The sequence below is a fragment of the Tauraco erythrolophus genome, chromosome 7, assembly GCF_009769465.1.
Source record: "Tauraco erythrolophus isolate bTauEry1 chromosome 7, bTauEry1.pri, whole genome shotgun sequence".
NCBI classification, from domain to species: domain Eukaryota; kingdom Metazoa; phylum Chordata; class Aves; order Musophagiformes; family Musophagidae; genus Tauraco; species Tauraco erythrolophus.
The window spans coordinates 45,258,206-45,278,572 of record NC_141471.1 but is presented as its reverse complement, the minus strand read 5'-3'; the positions used below and the strand labels follow the sequence as shown (position 1 = coordinate 45,278,572).

At 40.6% G+C, this 20,367-nt stretch overlaps 1 protein-coding gene across 2 annotated transcripts in view; it reads right to left on the bottom strand.

The window, feature by feature from the left end:
• Nucleotides 1-20,367, bottom strand: part of RBMS3 (RNA binding motif single stranded interacting protein 3) — a 721,097-nt gene that overhangs the window by 259,604 nt on the left and 441,126 nt on the right. For both annotated transcript variants that reach the window (XM_086614511.1, XM_086614510.1), the window contains one exon: nucleotides 1,211-1,302. In XM_086614511.1, coding sequence (XP_086470637.1) covers nucleotides 1,211-1,302 — 92 coding nt within the window. The remainder of the gene's footprint in view (nucleotides 1-1,210; nucleotides 1,303-20,367) is intronic.

The following is a 20,367-nucleotide window of genomic DNA, read 5'->3' as shown; positions in this document are numbered from 1 at the left end:
CATCTTTTACCCATTTGAAGCAAATATTTTTTATTGCCACACGTCAATAAAAACTAAGAGCCAATAAAACAGCATAGCTTGCATTGTGGGGCACTGTTAAACAGAAATACATGGATGACATCCAGTTACTTCAAGGCACAGGGTGTAATTCAGTAGAAGGCAAAAGAACCTCACTTACCACCAAGGATTTTTTTTTTTTGTAAAAAAAAAAGATGGTTTTAGTATGATATTGTTGAAAAACAAAGGCTTAAATCACCATCATTCTTTAAAATGAGAATCTTCATATGTGGTGATTGTTTATTAGTTGATTTGCCTCTGTTTAGTAATTACCTGTTTGTTTTTACTGTTTGAGATTCTAGGCCGGCATCATTTCTGCAGAGACTAAATCAGACAATATTAAGGGTTTTTTGTGATTCTACGGCAAGGCATTTTAAAAGTACAAAACAACAGTTATTTTTGCTGGCCAACACAGTCTAGAGCCCAAAGACACATGATTATGCCTTTAGAAAAGCAACAGCTGGAGCACATGACAGTCATTTATTATAACTCCCATCTCCCTATCAGCCTCTTTGCTTGGGGACAAGGGACAATTCCAGGACCAGAGTATCTAAGCTCACTGCACTTGCTGCAAGATGTACAACATGGTTCCTGCAGCCTCTCTGAACAACAGACACTAGCCACCTCCAGACAATCTCCAGCTCATATTCTTTGAGCAACCTGCTACACTTCCATTTACATCCTCAAAACAAAAAGACAGGAGAAACCAAACTAAGGCAGATCAAACAAACTTTCCTTATGTTCAGTCAATCACTCCTTCAGAGAAGTCCACCAGGCACGTCAGAAAGAGTAACTGTTCCAAGGCAAAGGAACCAAACAAAGACAACTCCAAGGTGAAGAAAAGACAACTCTTTCACACTGCAGACAGCACGAAGGCATTTCCAACCCCTCTGCCTCTCCAGCACTCCCAATCTTATAGCCCCTTCCAGAGAAAGGGGCAGAGAGAGAGTATCAGAGCAGAAACCATCGCATGAGACACAGCTCTCAAGAACAGCAGCAAATCATAGGATGAATAAGGCGCTGGAGCCAAAGGACGAGAAAAAATTCATTGGAATAATCAATCCAAAGCCTTAAGAAAAATAGGAGCAAAACAAACTCTTGGAAAGTTAACCCAACAGCTCAGATAATCCTGTAATAACATGGTTGCTCTTACCTTTGCCATCTGTGCCTGCACGCCATTTGCTTTGAGAGATGCTACTGCTTTCTGTGCTGCTGCCGGACTGTCAAAATCTACAAAACCGTAACCTGAAAAATAAACAGATAAATAGACGTTTTCATTATTATCCATATGCATGTGCATAGATGAAGATTTTATTTTTATAAAGAAGGAAATCCTTTCCATTCTCTCACATTATCTCATAGTCTTCCAGTAGCACTGTCACCACCAACAACCATCACACCTCTATTTCTCACACCTTTCCTCCTGAACCTAGTGGAGCTTAAGGAAATGCAATGACCTGAAGCTTTGAAGTGCAGGAATGTCTGCAGCAGAGGGGGAGAGAAGGCAGCTCTTTGTCTGTCCTATCAGATAAAATGTAGGCAGCAGGAGGGCACATACTTGTTGGGCTCCAGTGCTCTGGACTCCTGCCCCATCTCTTCCATAAGAGGAGGCAGGAGTATGGCCCTCCCTTGGATGCGAAGCTACAGCTTGCAAAGGTTAGTTTCATGAGAACACAACACCCTCTCCCTGTCCCTTGAACCCGTAGGAGGATTAAGCTTCAGAAGAGGAGGGCAGTGGATCTCGGCAGCAGGCTGGGGCCATCTGTGTAGGGGCAGAGTGCAGTTTTCCAGCAGGTGGGAGCAATTAAGGGAGAAATCGCAACCTGTGCTCTACAAGTGACTGCCAGATAGCTCTAGAAGATGGTAAGATAATAAAGTCGAAGCCTGGTTAAACCACATCCCTTTCATCTCACCACCCTCTCTGCTGGAACAAGGGCCAGGTCCCTACCAGGAACTGCTTGAGGGTATCATCTGAATAGCAGCTTAGTGAGGTTAGATTTTAGGGATTGGCAAGGGATAATCATCTGCTTTTAAGTGGCTTTGCTACTCCCAGTATTTCCATTAGTTTAGTTTATTAATCAGCCAGTCACTTCCTATCTTCTCTTCTTCCTACTCCATTTTTTATTCCTTTAACCAGCAAGACTGGTATGTTCAAGCAAGAGCAGGGTTGTTAAGCCCCTACTGGGTATCAAAAACTCTGGAAGTATTTTTATTTTCCTAAAGATACAAAGGAAGGCAAAGTGGACAAGGAGTGGACTTTTCACAACTTCCAAGCACTGAGCTATCTCTCATCTTCAACAGCATTCAAATGTCTTGCTTATAAAGATTTCAATGGAGTTAGGAAGATTTAAAAATCTCACCAAGCACCTATTTAGGCAGCTGCACATATTTCACAGTCCATCCAGGGAAAACCCCAGTCAACATCTTATTAAGCAACTACAGCCCAGGTAGGCACGTGCTGCTCGGATAAGCTGTGGCCAGGGGCCACCTCTTTGGCATCTCCCTGAGAAGCCATATGGACAAAACTGAGCTGCCTGAAAGCTTTAACAATATTAGCACAAGCATATTTATAGCATAGCAGCTCCTTTGCAGACATCTTCATTTACTAGGTCAATACACATCATACAGAAGGCAATCACAGGTACACTTTCCTGCCGTATCCATTTCTATTTCTCTTGCCAGCCTTTCTTCCTGCTCCTGGGAGGCCTTATTGCCTTCCGCTCTGTACCAGCTCTAGGTATAAGAGTGCGTGTTTGTGATCACCTTGCCCCCCAAGGTATAAATCTCTCTTTACTATTATTTTGGTATGTATGCAATACTTGATGCAGGGGTTAGTCCAATGTTGAAGGTATTTTGTGTACATGGACTTTTTTGTTTTCTTGGTTTAAATCTCATTCGCAAAGTGTTAAGAAAATGAAAAAGAAGTAAGAAAAAAGAAACAGCCAAAATTGTTAAACAAACTGCTGACTTACTTAAAGAGTATGAAAAGCACTATTTGGATAACAAAGTCAAGATCTGAACATTGCTGTTCTTTTCTTCTCTCAGTTTTCTGGGGTTTATTTAGGTTTTTCATTTTGTTTTGGGCGATTTTTTGGTAGGGCATGTTTACAAATTGAAGGAAAGCCTAGAACAACTGCACACTGGGACAGCAGATCTAATAAACACCACCATGAAGAAGTGCACTGGAGATTGGTCAATTTGAGGAGGTGGGGGGTGTTTTACCTGCTCAGACCCCCCCATTTGATTTTCCCTTTTTATTGCTACTGAGCACGTCATTTTTAAATCAGGTGTTCTACATCACATTTTGCTTTGCAGTGCTATCCAAGCTCTCTCTTCACTGCAGAGTGGTAGTGAAGCTGATGCTGCTTGGAACCAAAAAACATGGTACAAGAAAGCAAGGGTCCTCCCTGGATTTCTCCAATGCCTTTGCCCTTTGGGAGAGCAGCTTCTGGGAGGAAGAAGGAGACAGAATTAGATGCACCTTCCATCTTGCTAGATGAGAGATCCTGGCAAGAAGCCAGAGCTGTCAAGTGGGAAACCTGAAATGCCTTGGGAAGTCATGGGATGGCTTGGATCAAACACAGAGCAAATTATTTTTTAGGATAGCAAGGTGTTTTTCTTAGGAGACTAAATTTCTTTTTATTTCTCACCATGTTCATGCCCAAAAACTAGGAGGTCAAAGTGCAAAAATAAGTTTTAATATTGGCATTAAAAATAGATAATAGAGTTAGATTTTTATATTTATCATCAATGTACAGTGCAAGATTCATGTATGCAGTAATAGAAGGGAAATGATTTTTAATATGACTTTCTAGACAGCATAGTAAGAATTTACATCTCAGTTAGTATTGCTTGTAAATATAAACCAGAATGTGTAAGACTATTCCAGTGTTGTATTATAGAGATCAGGTATATACTAACATAGTGAATTATTGCAGATTAACAACAATCCATAATATCTAAAACCATGAATATCTTCTGAACGTTTATTCAGTGGGCACAAGGGGCTATATAACCATATCAGAGATTCGGTGGGAGGCTCGAGACAAAAAAACCTTGCATCTTTAGCTGCCTATTATGCATTCTAGTATTACTACTCCCAGCCTCACTGTAAAGCTGCTCTTTTTCCTTCTCTCAAATTCATTTTCATTCCAAGTATCTTTTTCTGGCCCTCCCCGCTCCCGACACATCTCTCCACCACACACAGAACATCAGGACAAAATCACTCCATGGCTGAAAACCCGTCCAAAGAACATCAATCTGCCACAAGGGAAGCCAAGTTCCCAGGCTGTTTCAGCATTCAAGTATCCTTACAAGAACCCTGCAATGCTATATAACAGAAAACCAGGCATGCTGCCTTCTTCTACAGTTTACGTTCTTCCATGTCGATGTTTATAGCCTATGTTGGTGACCTACACTAACGTATTTCATTTGTTTATAATCTCACTCCATTTTTTGGGGTCTCAAGCACACACAAAGTATCGCTGTTTTTTTTGTTTGGGTTTTGAGCCGTTTTGCTCAGTTGCTTTTTTTTTTTTGTTTTGGTTTGGTTTATACACTTTTCAGGGTAGATCAAGTTTAGTCCCCATAGAAGCTAAAGCTGGGTCCTGAAACATCCCCTCCAGCTCTCCCCACAGCATAAACGAATCCCCAAACTCCCTGTGCCCAGAGTCCTTCCCTCCTTCCCGGCACAGGCTGTGCTCTCCTCCGGCTGCTGTGGCTGCCCCTGGCAGGTGCAGCACAGGCGGGTTTGGCTGCTCAGGCATCAGTCACTGCTCACTTATAACTTATATTCCCTGGCTCCTCCCGGGAAAAGGCAGCAGGCTGGCTGGAAGCATCCCCCGGGATCGATTCAGACCAGGGTCTGCCAATCAGACGCTGCTGCTCTGAGAAAACGTCTACATTTCTTTTTCCTCTTTTACAAACAAGTGCAAGCCTCACCAGCCCCACCCTCTGCTAGTCTCAAATTCCACAGCTTTTTTCTTTTCTTTTTTTTTTTTAATTTTTTGTGTGTGTGTGCGCGCGCACACTGCCTTGTAAACATTCTGGTCAGAGGATTATACTTTTTCCCTCCACACTTTTTGTGCAGAACATAATGAAAAACGCACTTGGATTCTAAACTGGGACCTTCAGACTCCACTTACAAGAATCCATCACAACCACAGGAAACCAAAACCAAAACTATTTCCCCTTTTTTCATGAAGCATCCTGCCCTTTTCCTTTAAGAACTCCAAAGGCAAATAGGGAAAGCTGCATTATCCCCTGCTGCTTTGAGAGAGGAGAATTGAATTTATCACTAACGTGAGCCCCTCAACTCAAGTGTACTTACATGGAGGGTGACTTTGGCACTCCAATGCTACAAGTGTTCCAGGATCCTGAGGGTTTTTTTTTTGTAGAATGACATATTACTAGCTTGTACACGCAAACACACACACATGCACAAAACCCCAAGACAAGACTATCTAGATTAATTGTTAAACCTTTCCTCTAAGAAATAAAATACCTGTAATTCTGTTTTGGCTTGATGCCATTAGAGCTAAATAATTAAATTTAAGGAACAAAACCAGCGTTTTTGTACCTATGGGGGAAAGAAAACAGCTAAGCATCAGCAAGCATGAGTTTATAGCTAGCTGAATAAGTGCTACCCAAATACACTGGCAGACACTAAACATCTCCGTCTCCTATAACCTAAACGGCTGGGGGCCTCCCGGTCTCAGTTTCTCAGTTCCATAATTAAGCTTGGCAGCAGGTTCAAATGAATTAAAACTGAATGTCACTATTTCCTCAACAAATCCCTCATCCTTGTTTTTTCTTACTTGTCAGGAGAAGACCAGCAGAACAGCAATTAGTGGTAAGCAGTGCAGTGAAAAAGAACCAAGTACACACTAATTAGGTCACTCGCCAAACACATTCATTTCATTGGCAGATTTAATCAATGTTTTCCTGAAACGTCTTAAATCTCCTATGCTAATTTAAAGTTTTGTTATTGTTGTTACTTTAAACACAGATGGGATGCCTGGAGATTTTCAATTGCTTTCCGCAAATCCATTTCAAAATAACAACCCCTCATATAGTATATCACCAAAATTTAGGCACAGGTTTTAGGAAATGGCCTCTAATTTTACGCCAACATTTTTGCGCCTGCAAATACCTATGGGTGCAATTTCGTGGATTTAAGTAATTGCAGGTGTGTGGAGCTCTCAGACATCAAACTCTGAATTGCCCTGACTGATCCGGTACTTAAGGATAATGCCAAATAATTTGAGGGACTGTCTGCCACTCGCAGTTCCCACGATTATGGCGAAGTGCCGGAGTGGTGGCACACAGCAAAGGCTCGCTCCCACCGGCTTCGCAGCCTGCCTTCGGGGAGCTCCGCTCGCGTAGCGACAGGAGCGAGGGCCTGGCTGTCTTTTTGGAGAGTTGAGGCAGCTCCTCTACCGCTGCTGAACGCTGCTTTAGTTACCACAAGCGAACGGGAACAGAGGTTTCAGGATATCCTGGAAGTTTGGTCCTGCAATTAGTACTTAGAGCTAGCACACCACGGCACTTTTTCGCATGGAAGGCTCTCCGTCGGCAGACGTCATCGCTGACGCCATCGGGAAGCGAACGGTCACGGCTGCTGAACTAATCCGCACCCGCCCGGGCCCGGCTCTGCCCTCCTTCCTGCCCTGACTGCGGGGCCCCGGGTCCTCACAGCGGTTCCACTGATGTCAACAAACTTCATCAAAAGTTTTAACACTTTTTGTAAGCTAACATCTTTGCATTGATAGGAGAACACATCCAGCCTGACAGACGGAAATGCTGACTGACAGCTGTCCCAGGTCCCTCTGTAGCTAGTGGTGGCTGACATGGGAATTTAAGAAAGCTACACCAAAAGAGAGACTCCAGTGCTGCCATTTTCCAACCTTGAAGAGTTTGACTTTGGCACAATGACTTCTTTTGGCACCACAAAATTTGTGTAAATTTTGCATAAAATTACATAATAGTGAAGAATTTTCTTTTCAAAGATAAACCCAAATTTGCTTATGTGCAATTACAACAATTTTGTTATACTCAAATCCGTTTTTCTAGGTCCGATGCACCAGACCATTTGGAGCTCTACTTCCCGCCGGGATACATCTTTTTAATGTAAGGAAGTTCCCAGTCCTTGTTTCTGGCCATCTGAAATTCAATATATCAGATCTGAAATCCAGAAGAGACAAGACTGAGCATGTCATCCGTGTCGGGACTTCAAGACGTATAGGGGTTGTTCGGACAAAAAGGAGGATAGAGCAATTTTAAGAGAGTGCTTGCATTTTTTTCATTGATGTTTTTGTTAATGTTGCTTAGGGATTGGAAATAGAAAATCACTCCAAAAGAGACTATGATGAGGGAGAGGAATACCAGCCTAGAGAAGAGACTGCAGTCAAAATTACTTGTTAAACTGAGAAAACATGAAATAAAATATATTTATCACAAATATCTTTTTTTAACTTCATGATGTCACCTCCATACATATCTGTATACATATATGCATACACTTGAAGACATCAGCACAAAGTTTTCACACAAACACAAATATATAAACACAATTAAGTGAATATATAACAATCAGTGTGACGTTTCTCCTTCACGCTAGATGAAACCACTTGGATTTCATGAGAACCTAAGCCAATTTGAGTTGTAAAGTTCACTTTTGCCCAGGACTTTAATTTAGAGTGTCTCTTAAAAGGCAGTATTCATTTTGACAATCAGGTAGTCTACAAAAAAGTGATTATCCAGTAATTTACTATGCGATTCTCAGACATTGTTTTATTCTCAGATAAAGAATCAAATTAAAGCCTTATAAGCTTTGGAAAATTAGAGTTAGCAAGCAAAGAGTTTGAATCACCCTTGAACACAAAATTACTGAAAACAGCTTTTTCTTTCATTTTTCAAATTGTGCTAAAATATTCCTACAGCTCCAAAAGCTCAGAGTAATAGTAAAATAGTCTACATTATTACTATTTTTAAACCTCTACTTTATAAAAATGTTCTTGGTGCCTAGAAAGTAGTGAATCATCATCTTTTAATTAAAACAGCTAATATATAGTTAGAAAAATAATTGCAAATAGAGTCTCAAATGCAAGAAAAAAGATAGTCCCTTCATTTCAGATCACTCCCCAGAGACACACCTACATTGTGTGCATATACAGCTGATTTTTTGTTTGTTTGTTTTAGCTTGATATGGAAATACGGCACAAAACTGTCACTTTGATTATGTTCCTGCAGTGATTTCTTTTGCCTCTTGCATTATTTGAATCCCCTTTATAACAACAGAACCAGAGAAAAACAGCACTGTAGGTAACTAACTAACAATTTTTAGACATCTGTTTGCAAACTCATTCTTAATTTGAACATTCAGTTTCTTTGATTTCAACAGACTGTATATGAATGCTGGTTGTTATTAATTGCACAACTAATTTATGATAATATTTAAATACAAAATCGAAGTATGGAACCCGTGATGATCTTTTCTTATATTTTAAAATGTTACTAAATTGAAACATTTTTGCAATCTCCAATAAGTAAAGGTAATAAAAGTATAAAGAAACGTATAAAACTTTGGTATGTGGGAAAGAAGTACTTATACAATAAATTACTGTGTGTATATGCATATGCATGTGCATTTTTCTGGAAGGTAATCCTTCCAAAAATATACTATCTGAAAGAACAGAAGCAGACTTCAAAACTGACAAAAGCTCTCTGTGAAATATGGTTGCAATAACAATGGCAAGGGGGAGAGAGGTGAGCAGTACAAATTTAGCAAACACACCTATCAAGAAAATGACATTGCACTTGACTGCCCTCTCTGAACACTTACACTGCATTTGGCAATTCAGAACCACCAAGACTGGCAACCTGGAAAAAATTCGGGAAAGAGCACAAATATAGCCATAAAAATCCAGATTTTGCAAACGGCAGAACTTTATTTGGTTACCTCTAACAATGTGCCAAGTGTTTAGGGCCTTAAAAATGAACCTAGATACGAGCGAGTACCTATGGGCAACTAAACTGCAGCACATGACCAGCATAAACAGTGAGACGTGAGACTTCATGAGGACCTGTCGAAGATCGAAAATGTTGGTGCAAATAGACCGAGAGGGAAGTTGAGAAATATTTCCTGGTATTCTGCTAACAGTGCGAACTTGGATTAATCACACAAAGCCAATGATGGAAAAGTCATTGCTCGAGTTACTAAATATGGACTGAATAAAGAAGAGAACATATTGTAAATCTTGCAGTGGCAGAAGGACAAGAGATAAACACACTTTTCCATCTTTAACTTTGAAGTTACTCTTTCTGCAAGTCCCGTTGATTCACTGTCAAAATCCAAAATGAAGATTAACTCTATTTTTAAATACAGGGATAGCTCATGTCTACAGTTTCCATATAAACCAATGTATGATTTCATATTACAGTTATTTAGTATCATAACATTTTTAATAGGTGTATTAGTTGTAGAATGTTCTCATTAACATTTTTTTTACTAGACTTGTTTAGCATAAGACGTTCACTGTGGCTCTGCAGCTGAGCTAAATTTCACACTTGAAGCAGTGATGGAAGAAAGCAGAATGTTCTCCCAAAAAACAAGCACTCCAAGAGCAGTGCTTAGTTACATATTTACACAGAAGGGAGGGAAAGATACAATAGCAGTTTCTTCCCTTGACTGAAGAAATACTCGGTGACTCATAAGTGATAATATTTTGCAATACTCAGAACAAAATAGCCAGAACTTGCAGCTTCAGATTAAGATCTCCTACTTTCAGATACAGAAGTACGGTCTCAATTGATACCTTCACTGAAAAACTAGAAAGGAACCTCACACTCGAACTTGAAAAAGGGTTCGCTTTTAAAACAATTATTTTTCACATTCATTTTCCTCTCTGATTACACAGACGTCCAGATGCTGAAGTTCCAAAATACCACAAGAAAGACTATTTTCTTGGTATTTCCAGCCAGCAGGAAACAGTGACACTCTCATGAGAAAGTCTGTTCTTCTGAGGTTTCATGCTCAGTTATGCAGACTCCAGGGCTTTACTTAGCTTGGATAATGTTTGGGTAAGATATGAAACCAAATCTCTTGAGATTTGTCCATCACTTATTTTAGAGCTGAGCGACTTGAGTAAAAAACCTGGTGTACAGAAACAGTTTAGAAAAAAAATATTGGGCCATTATCTCTGAAAGCTCCCAGCGTCTGCGTAGACACAATTTTCTCTTCTAAATACTGGACCTCAGTTTACCCAAAGCTAAGCAAGTTATCCACCAGCTGTTCAACAAAAGAGCATATAACCTAAGAAGCTACAAGACTAACTCCAGTGCTCCCACGGACTAGTCAGAAATGAATGTCAATGTCATCATGCTAAGCACCTTTCAGGCACTGTATAGCACTCCAGCAGGCAGTTATGGACAGACATGGACAAAACAGAGTATCAAAGGGAACTCTGCTTTCAGTGTATGGTACCTATGGAAGACAGCAATGAAATACTGGGGGAAAAAAAAAGAAGTCCGGCACACAACTCTTCCAGCATTACGTTTAAACAATGGTACTATTCTAGGAAGCAAAGGCGTATGTTCTGTATCACCCACTGCTCTTTGTCAGAAATGAAATATTTCATCCTTTTCCTCCCAATGCTGGATTGCTCAGCAATCATAACATTAAGTAACTGCAAATACTCACGAGTAGGAAGAAACAATCTGACAAGAGAAGATGCACTTGGTGATCACACTGTGATTACTGTACTTTATTAAAAATAATTTTCATTTCAGTATGTTTTGACAAGAAAATAGAAAGCATCTTGTGCAGGCTTCAGGAAATATTAAAATAACCCAAGGTGATGAACATGTTATTATCCAGCCTGTTCCAGGGGGAGGATGCTCAAGTACTGAAATGGTTTTCATTTCAAAGAGACATTCATTTTCAAGACACCACACTTGAAAAATTGGACTGTATATTTGTCATACAGTAAGCAGCGATAAAGAGCACAGCAATTTATGTTTCTTATGCAAACCACTTGTAATTCAGAAAACAACTATAGTTTCTAAAAAGCAGCAAAGTGATAACACTTTCCCAAGAAGTGAAATGTTTTTTTCATGCCAGTTGGCCAATTCTGGCATGTCAACCTTTGCTATGATAAACGTTTTGGATAACATGCAAAGAGCTCCTATTCCAACTCATCAACACTCATGATGTCTTGGTGGTTTAGGCAGAGATGAGCCATACCTTCTGAATATTTCATGATTGTGATACTAAGAAAAGGATCCTGATACCACCATCACCATAATGCTAAAATACCAATGACCTTTTGAGCAAGAGGGCAATGTGCTTTCAAGAAACAATTGGTGGAGACAGGGCTTCTTTCACTCTTCCTCCCTTGCTTCTCAGGCAATCTGATTTCCTTTCAAGGCAAGACTAGACCACAGAGGAATTCGGTGTAGGGGCGTTGCACAGCAGTGTACTAATGCCCAGCAGAGCCCAACCCAGATTGACCGCTGCAGCATAACCTCCTCCTTTATCTATTGTCCACCCATGGATCTATTGAGCCCTGTGAAACTATGTTGTTCTAGTATTTTGATAATGGCCAAACAGAGGGAAGCAGAATGTGATCATTCCTCAAACTCCAACCTTCACCTTTATGTAAGCAGGGATAGAGTTGCTGATGTTACACGTGTGCTATGGAGGGGAAGACCAGCAAGGATGGCAGGATAAGCCACAACACACAGGTCAAAAAAAAAAAACAAACAACAGGTTAAAGATACCATGTAGATTCAGTGCCCAATGATTTGGGTCTTACACAATATTTCAGATTATCAGAATTTAAGTATCCGTATAATGGTATAGTTGTATTGCTCATCACGGTTTAAAGAGTGTTCCTTTTCTTTTGCAATAGATCCTTTTGTGGTTAAATACCAGTTGCCCTTTCTGAGCCTCTCGTCATATGTGTACCACATTTGCCTGTAGCCTAGAGTTCAAAAATGCCATTATTATGGTACCCCAGAAATGGCTATTAGCTTTCCAGGCTGAGAAACAAAAAAAAAAACAAAAAACAAAAAAAAAGAATGGAGAAGAAATCACATCAGAAAATCTCTTTTCAAGATCTCCAATCCATTTTTAAGATTCACAATAGTTCTACAATCTAGGTAAGTGGAAGATGCAGATAAAGTGGTTGAAATGCTGGCTTTTAATCTAATCTGAATTTCTGAACCTGTAGAAATTTTCCTATCATTACAAATCACATACATCAAATATATGAAAAAGAATCAAGTGAATAATATAATGTTTTAATCTTAAGTGAACACTTTTCTTTCTTTCTGTGATTTAAGGTAGCTATTTAGTGTTATTTTGAATGTCAGCTTGCATTTAAAATCACCTACTGGTACAGTACATGGCAGTCACACACGACAGAGATATGATGAAGGATGCTATCTGAAGGCTGTACTGAAGCCACTTGGATGATGAACATGAGGCATCAGGAGGTCAAACCAGCAGAAGGACAATGCCCTGTGCACAAATGCCAACGTGTAGGAAGCTTCTTGCACACTGAAATTCACATCCACAACAAGCCTTCACACAGCTTGTAGAGAGAGAAGGCATAAATGTGAGACTGGAAGAGGCATCATGGGTCTTTCTGGAAAGTGAATGACTATAACCCTACAGTAGATGACCACATAGGGTCAAACCAGTGACTCACATAATTTCTTTAACATTATCCTATACCTCCTGGAAGGATCTCACTTGAAACATCCTTGTACCATATTTCTTGCCTTCACAGCTGTGCCCATTTTTGGCTTGGGCACTTACAAGATCATCTAATACTTTTGTCATCCTTCTCCTCTATACCCTATAGACAAGCTTCCAACTTCCCATGCAAAGTTTTTCCTATTACTTCCTAAGCTGATGATTTGACCATTGGATTTGTCCCCTCTTTCTCACAATCCAATCTTCAGGACTATCTAATTACCTTTTTGTGTAATTACCTAATGCTTTCCAACTTTGTGTAACGAGCAGGTATCGAAGGAGTTTTGGTAGCAATATCATTACAGATGAGATGGCAAATCTGGTATACGCCTTAAGAAGAGAAAGGTAGGTGCATGTTGCCAATGATGCTGACTGACATGTCCAAGCCTGCATCCAGATCACAGCATCAGCAAGGAGCTACATCAGCAGCGACTATCCTCAGTAGCAATTTCTAAATGTTCAGGCATCTTTTGAACAGAAAAAAACATTTTGTTTAGGGTCTGTGAAGAACCTTAAGAGCTTAACTAAAGAGTAAACTCATTGGCATATGTTGTCAGTGAAAGGTCAAATATGCAACGAAGAACAACTTTCACCCCATGAAGCCAGTTTAGGGAGAGGTATGTATTTCAATGCTTAATAACAGAAGATAAATGGGAGGGAGTGGAAATTTATGTGCTAAATTACTCTTTTTAAAAACGAAAGTGAGGACAGTTCAGATATAAGAATATTCTCTTATTTACAAGGGATATTTATTTTTTTAAAACTCCAGAATTTTAATGAAATTATACAGGAAATGTCTGAGAGATGTCCAGGTCTGTAGTAGGATCTAAGTTCATTTGCAGAGAGTGGTTCTGTATCAGCTTAGTACATCAAATAAACCAAAATGAAAGTGAAAGCAGGGAGATTTCCAGGACACACAAACCCAGCAAACATGTTTTGTCTAGGAAACCAAAATGCCTATAAAGAGAAAAAGACATTTTAAATACCCAGCAGCATCCTCATACACTGTACCAAAGAAATAAAGAACCAGTAACCTACAATTATTTTTCAGTCTTTCAAGAAACGGTGCTGAATCTCACATACTTGTGTGTGTAGGTTCTTGGTCAGTCACTTGGTCTATGCTGGCTATAGCAGGCAAGACAGCTAATAGTCAGAGGGACTGCAGCGCATCTCTTACGCAGATGCCAAACGCATGTCGGTGTTGTCAATGCAGAGACGTGTAAATGTTCTGAGACTGCATGTCTGCTTCCTGTCAGCAGCAAGAATTAGCCAGACAAGTATCGGGCACGTATGGTTGTGCTTTCTTAGAGTATAAATATTGTAGTACAAAATTTGCAGGCTGCTTGTTTTATCTCTGGCTTGTTGTTCTCAAAGCCATTTGTGTGACCAAACGCAAAGGAAAGCAACTTCCCATACCCACACTAGACCCCGGAAGCAGAGAGGAGTGTGGGGAGGAAGATGATGAGGCACCAGTTGGCGCAATTAAGGGAAACACACAGTTACTCAGGGCCCATGACCAAAAGGGTGTCCGCAAAAGGCAACCCCTCTCATTGCCATTACGCAGAGCTGACAGCCTTGGCAGCAGCTCGCTACTCTACAGTTACGCCTTCCTAGTCGGTATTTTGTATTTCTGGGGCAGACTTGGGACTCTTTCTTCCAGAGCTTCCATCGGGTGACAGGCAGGTGGTGTATGAATCAGCGGATGGCATATCCGTGCATTTCTGTATATAATGCCATCAGAAGATCCTGTACTGGGTATTTCTATTACATAGAGATGATATTGTGTTATATGACTCTGACAGCAAGTACATTTTTCACTGCTAAAGGGCAGGGGTGAGGGGGACATGGACCTACTCACTCTATCTGCCTGGGAAAAAGAAAAACAGTCCTTGTGTTCTTACCCCTTAGGGTCGCAGGTGTCTAATTCAAGTATTCATTCCCCAGAGGCACAGATTCCCTCATATGCCAGCCTTGGAGCCTTTCGAGGAAATAGGGATTGCCACTCTCATAGCTAGTCAACGGGAGCAATAGCCTCACGCTCCCCAGTGCTCTCCCCTGCTTTTGAAGACACTGTGAGATTCCAGCAACAGACATGAGAGACATTTGTAAAGAGGAAAGCTTCCAGCCTTCTAGAAACCAGACCATCCTGTTCTCTCCTTTTACCGGGTTTTTTCTTTTTTCTCCATGGACAGCTGGGACAAACATTGCACGTGAAAAAGAAGTAGCCTTTCTTTGCCTTTATCTAGAAACAAGCAGATGTGGCAGATGAAGGACCACATGTAAAACATGATGGTGTGACACGATGGGAGACAGGCTACTGTACTAGGCAGCCTTTTTCCTCCCTTAGTCTACATTGCAACTACATCTAACTTAGCATGCCCACTTCACCTTCCTATCAGGCATTTTGTCACTAAGGAAATTTGCATTTATTGTATCACACCATTTTTGTCCCAGATAAAGAAAATCCTTTAAAAGAAAAAAAGTACCTAGCAAATCATGTGATTCCGATGCTAATGCACACATGTGGCACAAGTGTATTGCACTTGTTTAATGGGCTAACCAACAGAATCAGGCTTCCCTCGGGAAAGTCAACATTTTAGCGTACACTAGGAAAATTGAGAAAAAGTCAGCTTCCAACCAAAAAATAAACTCCACATTTAATAGTTTAAAATGAAGCCACTGAAGGCTAAACATCTGGGCTTTTTGGATACCATCCCAGATACTGCGCGTAGCACCAAAGCTCTTCATCACTATATCCTCTAAAGAATTTGGATAAAATCATTCCCCCAATATATGCTGTTTCTCTGCAGAACATCACAAAAAAGTGCCTGTTGCAGTAAGATCTTGGGGCAAGGCCTAGTTTTTACTACGCGTGTGGAGAGCGTGCAGAACCACAGCACTTTGGTTTTCTTCAGGATCTCTAGAACTTTCCATAATACAGCTCACCATTCTGCAGCAGTGGCAACAGCAACAACCCGCATGGATCACAAAAGAAGCCAATTAGAGGAAGATTATCAGAAACACTCCAATAAATCAGTAACACTTTTAGAAGTGTCACTGGAAGTCAATGGGATTTTCTGCTCCTGAAACACAACAGGCATATCCACAGCGCATCACACCAGCATCCATCAGAGACCTTCCCACCGTCACTGAACAAGGTAGTATGCCCACATGGCACAGAGCAGTGCACTAACAGTATAGTCCTTCCAGGATATTTAGGCCTGTTTCTCATCAAGTATAAAAGACCTAGCAGAGCACCACCGTGCCACCTGTTTAAGTGGTAGCTTGGACAGGTCTACTCAGTACAGCACTACGCTGTGTGTTCCAAGATGCTCAGGAGCTTCTGAAAACCCCAGTTCCTGCACAACCTGCTTTGAGATCTCCACTATTCCCAGCTGCCCCACTTCACAGTGAGTACCAGTCATGCTCAAGTGCAACCCAGATTTACTGGGACTGCTCAGGGATGGCAGCACAAAATTCTGTAGCCGGTTCTGCACAGGAGGTCAGATTAGATTGGTGCATACATTTAAACTCTGCAAACTGCTGAGAAAGAGCGTATGGAACACGGCCACTGGAAAGCAACTGAACCAGCACAACATTTCATAAGCCAGAGGCACATGGATTATAACTACAGCCAAACTACACAGTGCAAGAGAGCCACACAAAAGACAAAAAGCATTGGATAAGGCTGAAACAGAATTAGCCTTAAGAGACAGTGCCTCCCTAGAGCTTTTACGCTCACGGCCAAACAAAACGGTTCTGAGCAGGAAGACAAGAACTGCAGACTTCTGGCATGGCTCTTGAGACACAAACAAGTATGAGAGACTTATTCCCATAGTGGAACAAAGAGGTGAAGCAGACTCCCTTGAAACAAACAATTCCTGGCCATCGTACCATCCAAACAAGCACAAATAGAGTTGAGTGTTCCATCTAAGTTTTCACTTTATTTTTATACATATAAAATAAAGTAGAAAACTATAATTTTAAAAGTTGCTAGCCTTTTTTTAAAAAAAAAAAACAACCAATCTTCCACTACTTCCTCTAGCAAATCACACAAAACCATATTCTCCTGTTTTTATGAGATATATTGGTATTAGGAAGCTCTGTAGTAGGCTGTTCTTTTTGTTTCTTTTTTTTTTTTTTCCAGCCAGCCTTGTCCATTTTCTTTCTAGTCCTGAGATGATCACTCCTATTCTTCACTTTCCAGCTCCTCCTCTCCCTCCTCCTCTAAGGTGACTTAAAAAGAGAAAGACTCATGCATAGGCTAGGAAGATGACTTGATTAATGGCTTTTTCACTCCTATAAGTCACTTCAAAGGAATCATTCTATCCAGGGATGACAACAGGGAAGATGTTTCCATAAAACCCTGTATGCTTCCAGCAAATATATAATCATACCAACAGAGGCAAGGAAAAAGTGAAGACCTCATGCTCTGGCAATGCAGCTCTTTTCCTTTTCTGTTTGCTTGCTTTCTCTCTCCATGCTTTCTGTTTTTCCCATACATCCTTCTATGTTTCAAACAGATCTTTCCTTTACTGCATTTGATGTATTTCTGTCGGTTTCTTCCATCATCTCCTCTTTCATAGTCTGTTTTTTGAGCCTCTCCAGCCCCCAACTTCCCTTGTCTGCTAATTTCAGCTATTAAGATGGAAACAGTAGTTCTCAAAAAAATCAAACCAGCTTCTAAAGTTGAAACAGGAAAACTACAGAGGCAACAGATGTCTTAGGACTCCAGTACAGAATATAAGGGCTTTGAAAAAAGGTGAAAAGTAAGCAGAAAGGTCTGTTTTGAAATGATAGTGCAACAAAGGAACCAATTAGGGAAGAAATAAAGTGAAAACTAAGCCAAATCTTTGCTTGGAATTGAAGGTTTTTTTCAGCCAGAGGGGGAAAAAAAAGTTAGTATACTATATCCCTTATTTTTCTTGTCCAATATATTTCTGTACTTACTGATTTTATCCAAAATTGGGAGTAGACGTGCCAAAATATCATTAGAGTCTTCTTACTAATGAAACTTTTAGACAGAGAAAATGCCAGAATTTCTAGATTAATTGGAAACAGAAAGTACTAGGTACTTATATGGAAAACTTCTTTCATGAAAGAGTCCAGCCCCATATCCCAAACAAGACTAAGTCTATGAAGTGCTTTCTTTTTATCACACCAACATTTTAACCAGCTTTGTAAGATTCGGTCCAGCTGCCTCAGGAGGGGCTTTGCTATCAACACCCCATAACACAAAGGACAGCCTGGCCCTAGATGAAGGGTCAAGGGCACTGAACAACAAAACTGAAACCTTATCTTGATGGATGCTGCAGTTTAGGTTTGCTGCACATTTCTAGGGCAGCATGAGAAAGCCAATACTCGGCTGGTGTCACAGCCCTCGGTTGCCTGCTGCAACAATTCCCTGCTGCAACTTGTTTCACAGCACTTGCTTCTGTCCCATAAACACAGCTAGAAAACACTCAAGACAGAATTGAAGCCTTGGAAAGTTTTTGAATACGCTTAAAATAACTAATTTTTATCCAAGGAACATATATCAGAAGATTATTCCTTTGCTCCTCAAAGTATGGTTGATACAGGAGACAAGTTGTTCACCAGGTTGGACAGCTCAGCCTCCCAACTTCAGTTCTGCCCAGCTTCAGATAACATTGACTAGTTTAGGAGGGTGGGAACCCCAGGTTCCTCACATGTCAGTGGAAATGGAGAACAACTCCTCCATAGGACATTTCAGAGCACCACAGCTAGATTCATTACCTGAACCACCTTCTGAAGAAGCCTCTCTCTCCAGGTTATATACAGAGCTTTTAAACTGAGACTTTTGTGTTTGTTTCTAAAACTGGGCAGGGTGAACATTTCCCTCTGCAAGTGTCACTATTCAGCTTTTATCAAGCTTACAGCGCGGTGCAAGAGCCAGCTCATGGCATGTGCCAAAGGGAGAAGAAAGGAAAGGAAAGGAGGACGAGACTCTCACGCTGGGATTGTACACAGAGGAAGGGACAGGGCAGCGAGGCACTCATGCAAGGCATGGCATAGGTGGATAAGGAAAGGGAAAAAAAAAATTCAGGGATACTCGCACATTGGATTTTAGTTCTAAAAAATAAAAACTAGAGCAATGCAGCCATTTTTATCACAAGGCTCCGCTAATGAGAACACTGCTAATGAGAACACAACATGGACAAAAGCTTCTCTCAAAGCTCGCTCATTCAACACCAAACACTTCCCAGTCAAAATCCAGAAAGACTTCCTAATAGGGATTAGCTCATTTTCATTGTGAGCCAGGGGCCTTTGGAACAAAAATACCAAGTGTTTGGTCAGGAAAACTAATTTGGGCCAAATATGGTTCTCATTTGCTCTCTGTCGTTCTTCCCCCCCCCTCTCTTTTCCCTCCCAGTGATGATGAAGGGTACAACTGTCACCACTACTTCTTACTTTTAGCACACAGAAAAGTCTCAGGCAAACAGCTCTTGCTCGATTCCATTCATTGCAGCTGGGTCATGCAGGCAAACCACAGAGAGCCGATACAATGAAAAGCAAGTATGAGCTCGTAAGCATGAACTTTTTTGCCTCGAATTCTTCTGCTCCCTTACATCTTTTAAAAGCAACATACTACTATATATATTTTAAGAAGCTGAATGAATTAAAACCAATTAATCCTTTCTTCTTTAGCTTTTTTTTTTCTTTATAAATTAGGTAGAGTATATGAGCATGCACAATATTATATGTATGCATAATAACTTTTAAATAAAAATAGGTCAAGTTCTCAGTTGCTATAATATGCCATACTGACTACATACCCCCTCCCTAGTATTCAGCATCCTCCTAAATCCTGAAGTGACTTGTTAAATTTGCATAATACTTATGCACCATCACTCAAATCCAAATGTGGATTGATACAGACATACCAAGGAACAAACAACTCACTGCATAGATGCAGATATAATCATTCTGATTATGGCTGATGCCCAACAGACTAGCAAGCTAGTGGAAACAACTCTGTATCTACCAAGATGGCTCAATTTTATGAGCATTTCACTCACCCTCAATGAGATTCTCTTTGAAATAAAAACGCAGAAACCAAGTGTTGTAGATTTTGGTGGTCTTTTACTTACCTGAGAGAAAGCGGAAGAAAGAATTACAGACTTCAGGTACATCTGCTGAAGTTCATCATTACCATGGGAGATGAAAGCATTTTCTGTAATGTCTTTTTAACTAAAATAATTTAAAACCTTTTTCATTGTTACTTCCCCAGGCTGTACCCTTTTTCAAGGACAGTTCCACTGTTTCTAATCTCAAACACAATAACCTGCTTCGCACACAACACACATAAATTTCCAAATCTCTCCGTGCCAGGCAAAGGCAGTAAATTGAGAAAAGGACAACGACAGTAACTTCACATGTGCAAAGCCTGTTTCCTAGCAGGGGATCAATAACAGCTGACTACATTACAGTCACGGGGAAATTGGCACCAGGTTTGCTGTTTTGCTGCTGGAGGTCACTAGAGCCCTCAGTACAACCAAGCCTGATGGTGTACATATATGTCACAGGGTAGAAAT